The sequence below is a fragment of the Eleutherodactylus coqui genome, chromosome 6 (assembly GCF_035609145.1).
Source record: "Eleutherodactylus coqui strain aEleCoq1 chromosome 6, aEleCoq1.hap1, whole genome shotgun sequence".
Classification (NCBI taxonomy): domain Eukaryota; kingdom Metazoa; phylum Chordata; class Amphibia; order Anura; family Eleutherodactylidae; genus Eleutherodactylus; species Eleutherodactylus coqui.
Window position 1 is genome coordinate 9,302,126 of NC_089842.1, and position 12,850 is coordinate 9,314,975.

The window sequence follows — 12,850 nt, forward strand, 5'->3', positions numbered from 1 at the left end:
CTCTCAGCTGGTGGGTGTAGACTGCTGCTATGATATCTCCATACACTGTACACATAGGAGAGCAGGATCTCTTCTCTGTCTCTGAGCTGGTGGGTGTAGACTGCTGCTATGATGTCTCCATACACTGTACACATAGGAGAGCAGGATCTCTTCTCTGTCTCTGAGCTGGTGGGTGTAGACTGCTGCTATGATGTCTCCATACATTGTACACATAGGAGAGCAGGATCTCTTCTCTATCTCTGAGCTGGTGGGTGTAGACTGCTGCTATGATGTCTCCATACACTACACACATAGCAGAGCAGGATCTTCTCTCTATCTCTGAGCTGGTGGGTGTAGACTTCTGCTATGATGTCTCCATACACTGCACACATAGGAGAGCAGGATCTTTTCTCTATCTATGAGCCGTTGGGTGTAGACTGCTGCTATGATGTCTCCATACACTGTACACATAGGGGAGCAGGATCTCCTCTCTATCTCTGAGCTAGTGGGTGTAGACTGCTGTTATGATGTCTCCATACACTGCACATATAGGAGAGCAGGATCTCTTCTCTATCTCTGAGCTGGTGGGTGTAGACTGCTGCTATGATGTCTCCATACACTGTACACATAGGAGAGCAGGATCTCTTCTTTTCTCTCTGAGCTGGTGGGTGTAGACTGCTGCTATGATGTCTTCATACACTGTACACATAGGAGAGCAGGATCTCCTCTATCTCTCTGAGCTGGTGGGTGTAGACTGCTGCTATGATGTCTCCATACACTGTACACATAGGAGAGCAGGATCTCTTCTTTTCTCTCTGAGCTGGTGGGTGTAGACTGCTGCTATGATGTCTCCATACACTGTACACATAGGAGAGCAGGATCTCTTCTCTACCTCTGAGCTGGTCGGTGTAGACTGCTGTTATGATGTCTCCATACACTGCACATATAGAGGAGTAGGATCTCTTCTCTATCTCTGAGCTGGTGTGTGTAGACTGCTGCTATGATGTCTCCATACACTACACATGAAGAAAATAGCAGTTTCTGCCTTCTAACTCTTTTTTGTACACAGAGAAATAACATCATGGAGAACATTATACAGCACTACTGAGCAGTATAGTCATGATTGCAGTAGCTATGAGACAGATCACTCTCTGTTAGCTACAGCAGTCACCTTTTTATGAGTTTCTATTTCTCTCTACAGCAGCTTCCTCCTTCTCCCTATCATCTCCAAAGACATCTATGAGCAGCATGAGATAATGCCCCCCCCCCCCACTTCCTGTTATTCCTTCACCTCTTCTCATCTCTGTTACTAGAGACAGACGTCACTTGACAACAGGCACTGGACAGCAATTAGAAGGATGGGAGACCCCTAGTGGCAGCACTTTAGACGGATTTTGCACCACAAAATGATTTTAGTTAACGTTTTAACCACTTTTGCTAGTTGTTACATTGGCTAACATATTAAAACAAGAGTGGCGACCATTTAGAGATACTCTGCCTGGCTTTCTTTAAATTAGCGCATATTTTAAATGGACGCCAGTGTAAGGGGGGGTTCAGATGTGGATGCAGCAGAAATGGGAAATAAAAGTCCTTCCTTGTTATTTCATCTTCCTTTTGAATCCACTTCAGGCTTTGGCTCAAAAAAACTGCATGAGAAGCTATAACACAACCAGAGCCTTGCTTCAGGAAGAGGAGAGGCTGATGAAAGACTGCTAGAAAGCAGCAGCATTCAAAAAACCAAAAAATTAATGGTGTAAAACCAACCTTCATGCGTCGGCCACATGATCTCTCTCGACCAATCACCCACATTCCCAACTTGCAGCTGGGAGTTTCAGAAGCTATTAGGCCATTTTGCCCATAAAATGATTTAAAGCTCTAATAAGAGCCATAGTTTAAAGAGAGTCTACTGAGTGACAGTCAAACCATCTTAAGGGTGTATTCACACGGGGTAGAAATGCTGCAGAATTTCTGCTGCAAACTCCGCAGCATTGTGTGGAATACAACTAGAAATCAACCAAGTTTCTGCAGGTGATTTCAGCAGCCTCAGCGCTCCCCTCACCTCTAAATTCTTTGCGCTGTCAGTGCTTCCTTCACCCAGCGACCTCTAGTGAGCGTAGCGCCGCTGGTCAGGTGATACTACTTCTGCATCACCTGAGCAGCATGGTGCCCACCAGAGGTTCCCAAGTGTCGGAAGAAAGGCTGTGCTGATAGTTCAAAGAATTTGAAGATGAGGGGAGCGCTGTGGCTGCTGGAATCACCTGCAGCTGATACTTAACCCTTTGCAATTCAATTTTGGATTCAAAGTTTCCTAGGGGGCTTTATCTTTTTGCCATTATACAATGGCGCCATCTGCTGGCTAGAGATAGTACTGCGGTATGGGACATGCTGGAGAGGCCCCTGACAACAGAGCGGCCAGTAATATACAGTAAGAATACCCTGCCGGCCGTCTTCCGACATCGGAGCTTTAAAGCCTTCAATCAGAATGTCTTCAGACGTCAGACAGTGGATTGGAAAGGGTTAATTAATTCCCACAACAATGCTGCAGATTTTGATTTTGTTTTGCACTGCGGAAAATCCACAGCATTTCTCCCCTGTGGGACCATACCCCAAAGAGAACCTGTCGATTTGAACACAATGTCTGATCCGTGAACGATAAGTTGTAGAGCAGGAGATGCTGAGAAGACTCATGTATGGTTTTGTGGGAAAAGATTCATTGCAACTGGTGTTTATTCATTTATATCATTTAGGAGTCCAGTGGGCGGTTTTATTAGTGACTGACAGCCTTCCCTGTATCAGTGTAGGTAGCGATAACTGTCAGTCACTGATAGGAGTCCAGTGGGAGGTCCTATCAGTGCTGAAGAGTTGTTTCTGTAAGTACACTTATACACGGAAGGCTGTCAGTCACTGATAGGACCGCCCACTGGACTCTTAAGTATAAAAAGAGAAGGGATTTACAGTAAATGAATAAAGTAGAAGTTATACTGAAACTTTCCCCACAACATCTATATATCAATCTCCTCTTACCCTATAACATTCTGCTGGCATATAGGACTGCATATACAAGATGTCAGGTTCCCTTTAATTGCTAAAACCAGTAATTGCTTCACTAAGATTATCTGTATATGGCTGAATAGACAAGAGGAAGGTATTACACCAAACTGTACTGAGCCTGGTACGTATTGCAGTATGAAGATCTGTAGATGATGTGATGCCGTATCGGTTTCACTCGGATTTTACTAATTACTCGTATTCCCAACTCCAAAAAGTCCCGCCGTGTTTATTGTTGGCTAATGAGAGCATTGTTCCTGCAGTCAGATCGCATCTTATCTCAATCACTCGCCTGTGAATGTGTATGTGTAAGGAAATAGGCTCCTGGCATTCAAATTAGTTTACATGCACAGGAAAAGGTTGACTCCCTATTTACAATTGCCTATTCATATCGATATACTTACAAGGAGCGCCCGAGACGTAAGGGTAGCGCCTGAGAAAGGATTCAGGAAGGAGTCTAGAGCTGGATACAGATGGACTGCTGATAGTTGTATGTAGTCAGAGAGAAGTGAAGAATAAGGGGCCAGTGATTAGAGGCTGAAAGGACTGCGGAATGTCACTAGACAACGGGAAACCTTGACGATCGCTGCTTCTAATGACAAGGACATTGTAAGGAGTCTTCACACCCAATCAGCCTCGTCGGCGGATAGTAGATTTTATTTAGCAAAAACATTATTGTTCTCGGCACCACATTTCCCCAAGTGAAAGGGGATGTGCTACCGACAATGATGGGGTAGGAATAATTGTTAGGGGCGCATAGATTCTGAATCGGGCCAAGTAAAGATATGGCAAAGAAGCACGATGGTCAACCCAAAAATAAAAGGGCCCTCTCCCATGTTTTGGACTCATGGGGGTCATACATATTAGATGAATGCCAGCCAAGCCCTCTGATTTTGGTTGGACCAGTAGACTAACTAATATGTATGGTAGTGTACCGACTCTCTCCCGACAGCAGATGTAAGATTGGGCATGTTGAAATTCAACATGCCCCATCCTTTGCTCAAACAGGAGATAAGCTGACGCCAGGGGCTGACCATGCACATTAGACATAACTCATCTGAACTCGACAATTTCAGTGGGAGCAGTTGATCATCAAATGTGTATGGTCGCCTCCCAATACTTCCCTAATGACAGATGACAAGGTGATAAGATTTCAACTGTTCAATTCTTTTATTTTTGGGCAAGTAAGCCAATTTGGCACTGGCGACCTTCCACTTTGTATTCAGAACACATGTATGCTTGGCCAAGCCTAGGTTCATGTGTATTGGTTGCCGGGCAAGATAGCCATCAGTCGAATGAGCATTCAGCCAACAGCTATCTAATGTCTATGGGTACCCCAAGTCTTGCACAGAGATACACTGTAGAAATACAGAATGATGTAGCTAAAACCTTTCTTATTTTTGTATATTTAGTCAATGTTAGACCAATTTCACACTGCAGTATTCTGCTCAGTATTTTGCATCAGCATTTGTAAGCCAAAACCAGGAGTAGAACCTACAGAGAAAAAGTATAATGGAAAGTTTTGTACTTCTTCCATGTTCTGGATGAATACCAGCTAAACCCTCCGATTAAGGTCGGGTCAGTAGACTAACTAATATATATTGTGGCATACCAAATCTTCCCCGACAGCAGATGTAAGATTGGGCATGTTGAAATTCAACATGGTCCATCATCTGCTCACATGGGAGATAAGCTGCTGGCACAGGTGCCACAGATTTGGCTTACGTCCCTCTTTCCATTCAGAACACATACATACTCAGCTGAGCAAAGCATGTGTACATGGGGGGGGGGGGGGTCAGAAGAAATAGCCTTCAGCTGAAAGTATCTTCATTTTCCTACACCAGTAGTGAATACATACTTAAGAGTGTGTATTGTAGGACCATACATTAGCGCTATGGGCTGCACTACTGTCACCAGCACAGCATCCAATGGTGTCTATAGTATGCATACATAGAAATGCCCCAGCAGTTATTATGAACTCGGACGATGCGCTTCAAGTATAGGAGTGAAGAAACACATTGGCAGATATAAGTAATCATTTAGGATAGGAGGAAGTCAGAAACAATTGAGTCTGAGATTTAATAGTGGGAGTGTGAAGCTTTTCTCTCCAAGCTACGTCTATGCTGCTCCACGTAGGGTCGGGTATAAGGGTTAGTGAATGACTGGGAAATACAATGAACCTTGTGGAAGTCAATAGACCATCCTGCTATGCTAAGGAATGCTGGGGTTTACTTGCCTTGCTTATCTATAGACTGCATGTACATTCTCAATCTTAGGTCTGTTGTAGCCCATAAGCTGGCCATACACTTTAGGTAGCTCTTAGCCAAATAGTGGTTTGCTTGACAGCTATCCCTCCCGAATGCGGAGAGGGGAATACGAGCTGCCAGACACCTCTGGTGGTGTTCTTATCTCCCCCGAGATGAAAAGGGTTAGGCATATTGAAATTGAACAGCATAGCTCTTTCCCCCACCATCTGCCGTTGGGGAAAACTTGGGATACCCCCATAAACATTAGATTAACATTAGGCAACTGGTCCCGCAAAATCGGGAGGCTCGATTGGCAATTTCCTAATTTGTATGGTCAGCCTTAGTCATAGTGAACATTTGACCCAAATATAATTTCAACCATGAAATCTTCAATATCATAGGAATTTACTAGCCATCGAATGGTCTCCTCCTACACATTGTCCACCGTGCAACCCCTTTAGTTCTGCTCACACAACTGTTTTTAGGTTTTCATCAAGGGGTACAGTATGTTTGACAGCAAGAATAGCCAAACCTTGATGGAAAACTGATAGAGCCTATGATAAGCCAATAAGTTCCATCAAGAGTCCATCGAAAGTCCTTGGCATCCATTCAACACCAGATCCGGTTTGGTTGTCATGGCTCTAAATGAAAGCTATAGCATAGATGTGAACAAACCCTTCGAGCATGATCTGTCAAACAGCACAACTATATCTTAAAGAATGCAAAATATCGACTTACTGTAATGATTTCAAGGACTTCAACTTTGCTGACTTCACCGTTCCTGTCAACATCAAACAAAGAAAATGCCCATTCCAACTTGAGACTGGTTTTTCCAGAAGAGGTGAGGTGAAGAGCAATGATGTATTCCCGGAAGTCTAGCGTGCCATCATCATTTGTGTCAAAACTGCGGAAAACATGACTGGCGTAGGTTTTGGGATCAGAATTTGGAAAAAAATTGGTGTAGATTTTCTCGAAGTCTGGGCGAGTGATCTTGCCATCTGGACATTGTTTCTTAAAACTGTCGTACCACTTGCAAAGTTCCTCCTCTGAATACCTTGTATTCGACTTTAAGTCTTCGAGAATTTCTTTAGATAGGGCTCCGCTTTTACTGTTTCCCATGCCGGACGCTTCACTCAACCTATTTTTTGTTTTTGGTGGTGGCTACAACAATTTTGTGTTTGGTTAAATGTTGACAACCAGAGATACTTCCACCGATCGGCTTTGAAGTAAAGATGTTACGTGTCCGAGCTTCATCTTTTATACACTCTTAAGTTCATTATTACATCAGATGACAGACGGCCAGCCCACGCCTCCCTACCTGACCGGACTGTATGAGGAAAGGGCTTAGTGAGACATGCCTCTCTTCAACGTAGGGGGATTTCAGTCTTGAGCAGATTTAGCCGTGTCTTTTAGTTCACCAGATGCTCATTGTCTGTCCCCACATTGCTGTATGAGCTACGGCTGGGAAATAAGAACATTTGGTTGGTTGTGAGATGCTTCAGACAAAAAATTCTATCTGTAAGCTCAATATTTCTGAAGCCAACGTTGGATCCCACTGGACTGTTTGACTGGAAATTATTTGTTACGGATGTATATGTACATAATTATTAGCCCCCCAATGAGTTAATCACTGCAGTGCTGCGACTATGAATGTGCAGTCTATGCATATAAGAGAATGGTTGGCAGCAGGGGCGTAACTAAAGGCTCAGGGGCCCTGATGCAAAAGGTGACCTGCCCCCCCCCCCTTTATCTGTATCTGTACCCATACCCATACCTAAACCATGCTGCACAGAGGAAAAACTTGAAGCTTCTGGGCCCCAATGCAAAATCTGTAACAGGGCCCCCAACTATAATGGTTTATTCATAGTACTGGGCTCCCAATATGGAGAAGAGAGGCCTTATGGGCCCCCTAAGGCTCCTGGACCCGGGTCCAACCGCATCCCCTGCACCCTCTATAGTTACGCCCCTGGTTGGCAGCATCAACCAAAATGGAACCAGTTGACCGATTGATTTCTCCTCGACAGATGAGGTTAAATTTTACATGCCCTATACTATTGTCCTCACTAGAGGTAAGCTGCAACAAGAGGGATGTGCTAGTGGCTAAAGGACTCCATACACATTAGAGTTCAGTCTCCCAAAGCTGCTGATAACGGCAGGGTCAGATGGCTCCCCAAAGCAGTGTTTCCCAACCTTTTTATCCTTGGAGATGTTTTTTTACTTTGGGGCAGACGTACCAAATAATTTTTTTTGCATAAAATGGCTAAAAAAACCTCCCCAATTACAGTATAATCATATCTAAAACTTCACCATCCTTCCCCTTCACAGTATAATCACATCCTACCCTTCAACAAGCCCCAAACCTCTCTCCTCCTCCTCCCCCCACAATATATGTTTTCTTGAACTTCTCTTCCACCTCCGAGAGAGGTATGAGTACTCACACACTTACTTTTTTGTAAGTCTGTGGATGTGCAGCATGCACCATCAGTTTCCTGAGTGGGAGAGCGCCTCTCTGGTGTGGCAGTGGGCAGGCTCCCACAGCTCCTCATGGTGTCATTGCACCCTAGTTGGGAATCACTGCATATCAACATCTGATGCTTTGGTTCCCTGAGAGATAAGTAGCTGTCAGAGTTGTCTGGCTGCGGATTAACTCCCTATGCATAATGCTCAGCCGAGTGGAACGATCATGTGTATGGGCGAGTAGATGGAGACATTTGTCACTGTTGCAGAAGCTGTATTGTAAGGATGCCACCCGGCCGATGACTCACCAGTTTGGCCAGTCAAAAGGCCAATGGCTGGTAAAAAATAATTATCAGCTGAGAGCATCTCCACCCGGGCAGCAACCCAATGGCATCAAGTATTTCACTCTCTCTGTAGCACCAGCTTGGCTGTGGCTGATATAATCAGAGACTGTGACCGCTCCTCCTGGCCACTGGGACCACTAGGGGGATACTGCTGGGACCATTAAGGGGGCACTATTACTGAGAACACTAAGGGGGCCATTTTATTATTGGGGCATAAAGGGTGAATGCTATAGTGAACACTATTAATGCGATAGACACCAAAGGGGCACTATTACTACTGGGGTCATTATTACTATAGGGGCAACTAAAGAGACACTATTCCTATGAGGGTCACTACTACTACTGGGACCACTACTAGGGGGCATTATTACTATTGGAGCCTTTAAGGGTGGTACTATTACTATTGGGGCCACTGAGTGGGTCACAATTACCTGTTGGGGCCATAAAATATGCGTTGCAGTAAGCCATGCTGCTACTGAGCATAATTGTGCATGAAACAAAATTTTTTCTTTTTTGGGCCATTCTAACATTTCCCACCCGTACTATTGATGGGCGAGAATGCCGCTAGTGAAGCTAAAAACCATTGAAATCATTGGTTTGTTTCGTCCCGTCTTGTGTCCGTGATTATCACGGCTGCATAATTGGACTAAGTCACGCCCATCTGAAGCCCTTACACAGTAAAGGCCCCCTTTGGAAGTCTATGGAGATGCAAAAATGCCTGTGATAAATGCACAGATATGAGTGAAAAAATGGGAACTTACGCACACGCCTGCAGCCACCTGGCCGGACACTATAAGGTCTGCAGCCACCTGGCCGGACACTATAAGGTCTGCAGCCACCTGGCCGGACACTATAAGGTCTGCAGCCACCTGGCCGGACACTATAAGGTCTGCAGTCACCTGGCCGGACACTATAAGGTCTGTAGCCACCTGGCCAGACACTATAAGGTCTGCAGCCACCTGGCCGGACACTATAAGGTCTGCAGCCACCTGGCCGGACACTATAAGGTCTGCAGCCACCTGGCCGGACACTATAAGGTCTGCAGCCACCTGGCCGGACACTATAAGGTCTGCAGCCACCTGGCCGGACACTATAAAGTCTGCAGCCACCTGGCCGGACACTATAAGGTCTGTAGCCACCTGGCCAGACACTATAAGGTCTGCAGCCACCTGGCCGGACACTATAAGGTCTGCAGCCACCTGGCCGGACACTATAAGGTCTGCAGCCACCTGGCCGGACACTATAAGGTCTGCAGCCACCTGGCCGGACACTATAAGGTCTGCAGCCACCTGGCCGGACACTATAAGGTCTGCAGCCACCTGGCCGGACACTATACGGTCTGCAGCCACCTGGCCGGACACTATAAAGTCTGCAGCCACCTGGCCGGACACTATAAGGTCTGCAGCCACCTGGCCGGACACTATAAGGTCTGCAGCCACCTGGCCGGACACTATAAGGTCTGCAACCACCTGGCCGGACACTATAAGGTCTGCAGGCACCTGGCCGGACACTATCAGGTCTGCAGCCACCTGGCCGGACACTATGAGGTCTGCAGCCACCTGGCCGGACACTATAAGGTCTGCAGCCACCTGGCCGGACACTATAAAGTCTGCAGCCACCTGGCCGGACACTATAAGGTCTGTAGCCACCTGGCCAGACACTATAAGGTCTGCAGCCACCTGGCCGGACACTATAAGGTCTGCAGCCACCTGGCCGGACACTATAAGGTCTGCAGCCACCTGGCCGGACACTATAAGGTCTGCAGCCACCTGGCCGGACACTATAAGGTCTGCAGCCACCTGGCCGGACACTATAAGGTCTGCAGCCACCTGGCCGGACACTATACGGTCTGCAGCCACCTGGCCGGACACTATAAAGTCTGCAGCCACCTGGCCGGACACTATAAGGTCTGCAGCCACCTGGCCGGACACTATAAGGTCTGCAGCCACCTGGCCGGACACTATAAGGTCTGCAACCACCTGGCCGGACACTATAAGGTCTGCAGGCACCTGGCCGGACACTATCAGGTCTGCAGCCACCTGGCCGGACACTATGAGGTCTGCAGCCACCTGGCCGGACACTATAAGGTCTGCAGCCACCTGGCCGGACACTATGAGGTCTGCAGCTGCCTGGAAGCAGACATTTATATTATATCCTGCATTTTTCACCACCTATATTTTCCATAATGCTTCGAGGAGGGCAGACGGAGCTCCTCATCGCTCGGCGCCAGAGGCGTAACTTGAAGCTTCTGGGCCCCGGTGCAAAATCTTTAACAGAGCCCCCTACTTTAATGCTTTTTTTTAAAGTACTGGGCTCCCAGAATAGAGAAGAGAGGCCTTATGGGCCCCCTAAGGCTCCTGGGCCCGGGTGCAACTGCATTCCCATGCACCCACTGTAGTTATGCCCCTGCTCGGCGCTCTGAGTGAGTACAAGGAGCAGCAGGTCAAGCAGTCTCACTAGTAGGAGGTGGCTTAGGGGGGTAGGGGGGTAGGGGGGACAGCGCCACGACCCCCCAGCGCAGGCAGTTCTGTGGGTATTGTTTATATGTCTGTTGCTATGAAATGTTTCATCTGTAGCTCCGACTCCTAGAATATATATATGACAAGGTAACTAAATGGGTGCCGGTACTGGTGTATCTTGGTGCCACCAGGAATCCTGGTGGAGACAAGACTGACAGGGGGGTGACGCCCCCTGCACCTGATTGGCTGCACAGCTGGGTCGCCTGAAGCTCCTTGCAGCCCACTAACGATGTATTTAAAATGCATACAGCGGCCCCCGCTGCAACAGCGCAGCCCCATGTACAAGGGCCCTCCCTGCCAGCGCCCCAGAAGGCTGCACCCCCCTCTGTGTTGAAACGCAGAGCGGGGTCGCAAGCAGGGAGCCCACAGAGCCGTGAGGCGGCCTTACTGGCGTCTGCCAGGCTCGCAAGCAGGAAGGCCACTGCGCTGTGAGGCAGCGTTACCAGCGGCTGCCAGGCCTCCCCCACCCTGTCACTTTCACCTCGCGGCCGGCAGCAGAGAACCAACAGTGCCGTGGAAAGACACAGTGAAAGATGGTGCCCGCAGACTGCAGGACCTCATGACAGATCCAACAGCGGCGATGGACAATGCGGGAACTGCATGAGGACAGCAGGGAATGTGAGACCCAGGCAGCTAACAGCGTGGGAGGAGTGGTCTGGGTAAGACACAGGCACCGCATCCTTCCTGAAGCAGGGAGCCAACAGTGGCGCCACTGTCACACAGAGCCGGGTTACAGGGGTCCAGCAGAGCTGCGGATCACTATTTTTTGCCCGTAATCCATTGCAGGACCTTGTTAGATTCCGCCAATCGGGGGTGTTACAGGGGCGTTCCTCCATGGAAGCCCCGTCAACCCCCTAGCTTCTGGTGGCGTCAAGATAAACCAGTACCATGTGTGCCAATAAGTATCTAGCTAAAAGCAAAAAAGGAAGCACAGCGGCTTAAAAAAAATAATGCCGTTTGGAGAGAACAGTTCATCTGCTTCCTTTGCACATAGTCCATCTGCCAGAGAACGGCTCCCTGAGGACTCAGAAAGTAGTCCTGGAAGATGTCCCTGACTCGGAGAGCTGATGCCGCTGGTCTGCGCTGCAGCCTGGGGTCATCCACAACTTCCTCGGGTAGAGTTGCAGGTTTAGCCTCTTCTGCATTCCAACCAGCATCATCGTCCTGACAATAGTTATGTAGGTCCGCGCCGGCTCTGATTACTGCACACACATTGTAAGGCTTCAGCTGAAGCGCATTGTGTAAAACTCTACACTAGGCACACTCATGAAACGTCGGGCACATCTGTAATTAAACACCCGCCTCCTGGTGTCCATGTCCTGCAAGCAAAGGGACATAGAACATGATTCGCCAGGCCAAATCCCTCATCCGCCACAATGACAAATGGGCAGGTGGACCTGAAGAGCCAGGAAAGATCTGTGATTCTGGCAGGGAGGTCTGGCCAGCACAAAGTCCTTCACCCATTTTGGAAGCCCTGAAGATACGAACAATCGCAGCGATTCCGTAGGCCCCGATATCCACAAGCAGAAATTGATAGTTACTATCAGCAGCCGCCAACAGCACCAACAAGAAGTACTGCTTGTAATTGAAATACCGGGACCCTGAGTGCGGCGGATATTTAACACGGATGTGTTTGCCGTCTAGCGCCCCAATGCAATATGGAAACTGCGCAGCATCCAGAAATCCCTCTGGGACGCCCAACCAATCTTGACATGAAGGCGGAGCCATCACCAAGGCCACCAGATGCTGCTGTGACGCCCAGTCCTGTAAAAGTGATGTATAATCTCACAGGGTGGCCGCGGCAGCTTCTGCAACACCCCAGTGTGGGATACTGCAGGGTAATGGCTCTCTCCCCATGTATACGGCTGGAGTTGGGAGGGTGTAGTACATGGACCTGTCACGGTGGCACTTACAAACTCTTAGGGAGTTACCGCAGCAGAGGATTGGGTCAGTAGTCCTCAGGATGAGAGGGGTAGTCGTAGATATCACGTCGTAACGCCACCGTTTCTACACACCGTTAATCTAGGCGGCGGAGTAACAACACAGAGACTTGTACATCATACCTTGGGTCCTCAGGAACGGTTAAGGCCTGGTAAAACTTTACTTTCATTAAACTTGGTTTACTGGGTAGTTACAGGTATCATTCACTTGTAGAAGTTACAATCAGAAGCTCAGAGGTTGGAAGAAAAATACACAGGAACCATGCGACCCTATAGTCCACATTATCTATATGTCACCTATCCTGGACATTAAAGGG

The 12,850-nt window shown here is 47.9% G+C and overlaps 2 protein-coding genes across 2 annotated transcripts in view; both read right to left on the reverse strand.

The window, feature by feature from the left end:
• LOC136571976 (visinin-like) overlaps positions 1-6,392 on the reverse strand; it is a 33,340-nt gene extending 26,948 nt beyond the window's left edge. Inside the window, exon 1 of the mRNA XM_066572598.1 lies at positions 6,012-6,392. Coding sequence (XP_066428695.1) covers positions 6,012-6,392 — 381 coding nt within the window. The remainder of the gene's footprint in view (positions 1-6,011) is intronic.
• Positions 1-12,850, reverse strand: part of LOC136631802 (membrane-spanning 4-domains subfamily A member 4A-like) — a 452,683-nt gene that overhangs the window by 206,321 nt on the left and 233,512 nt on the right. The window lies entirely within an intron of this gene.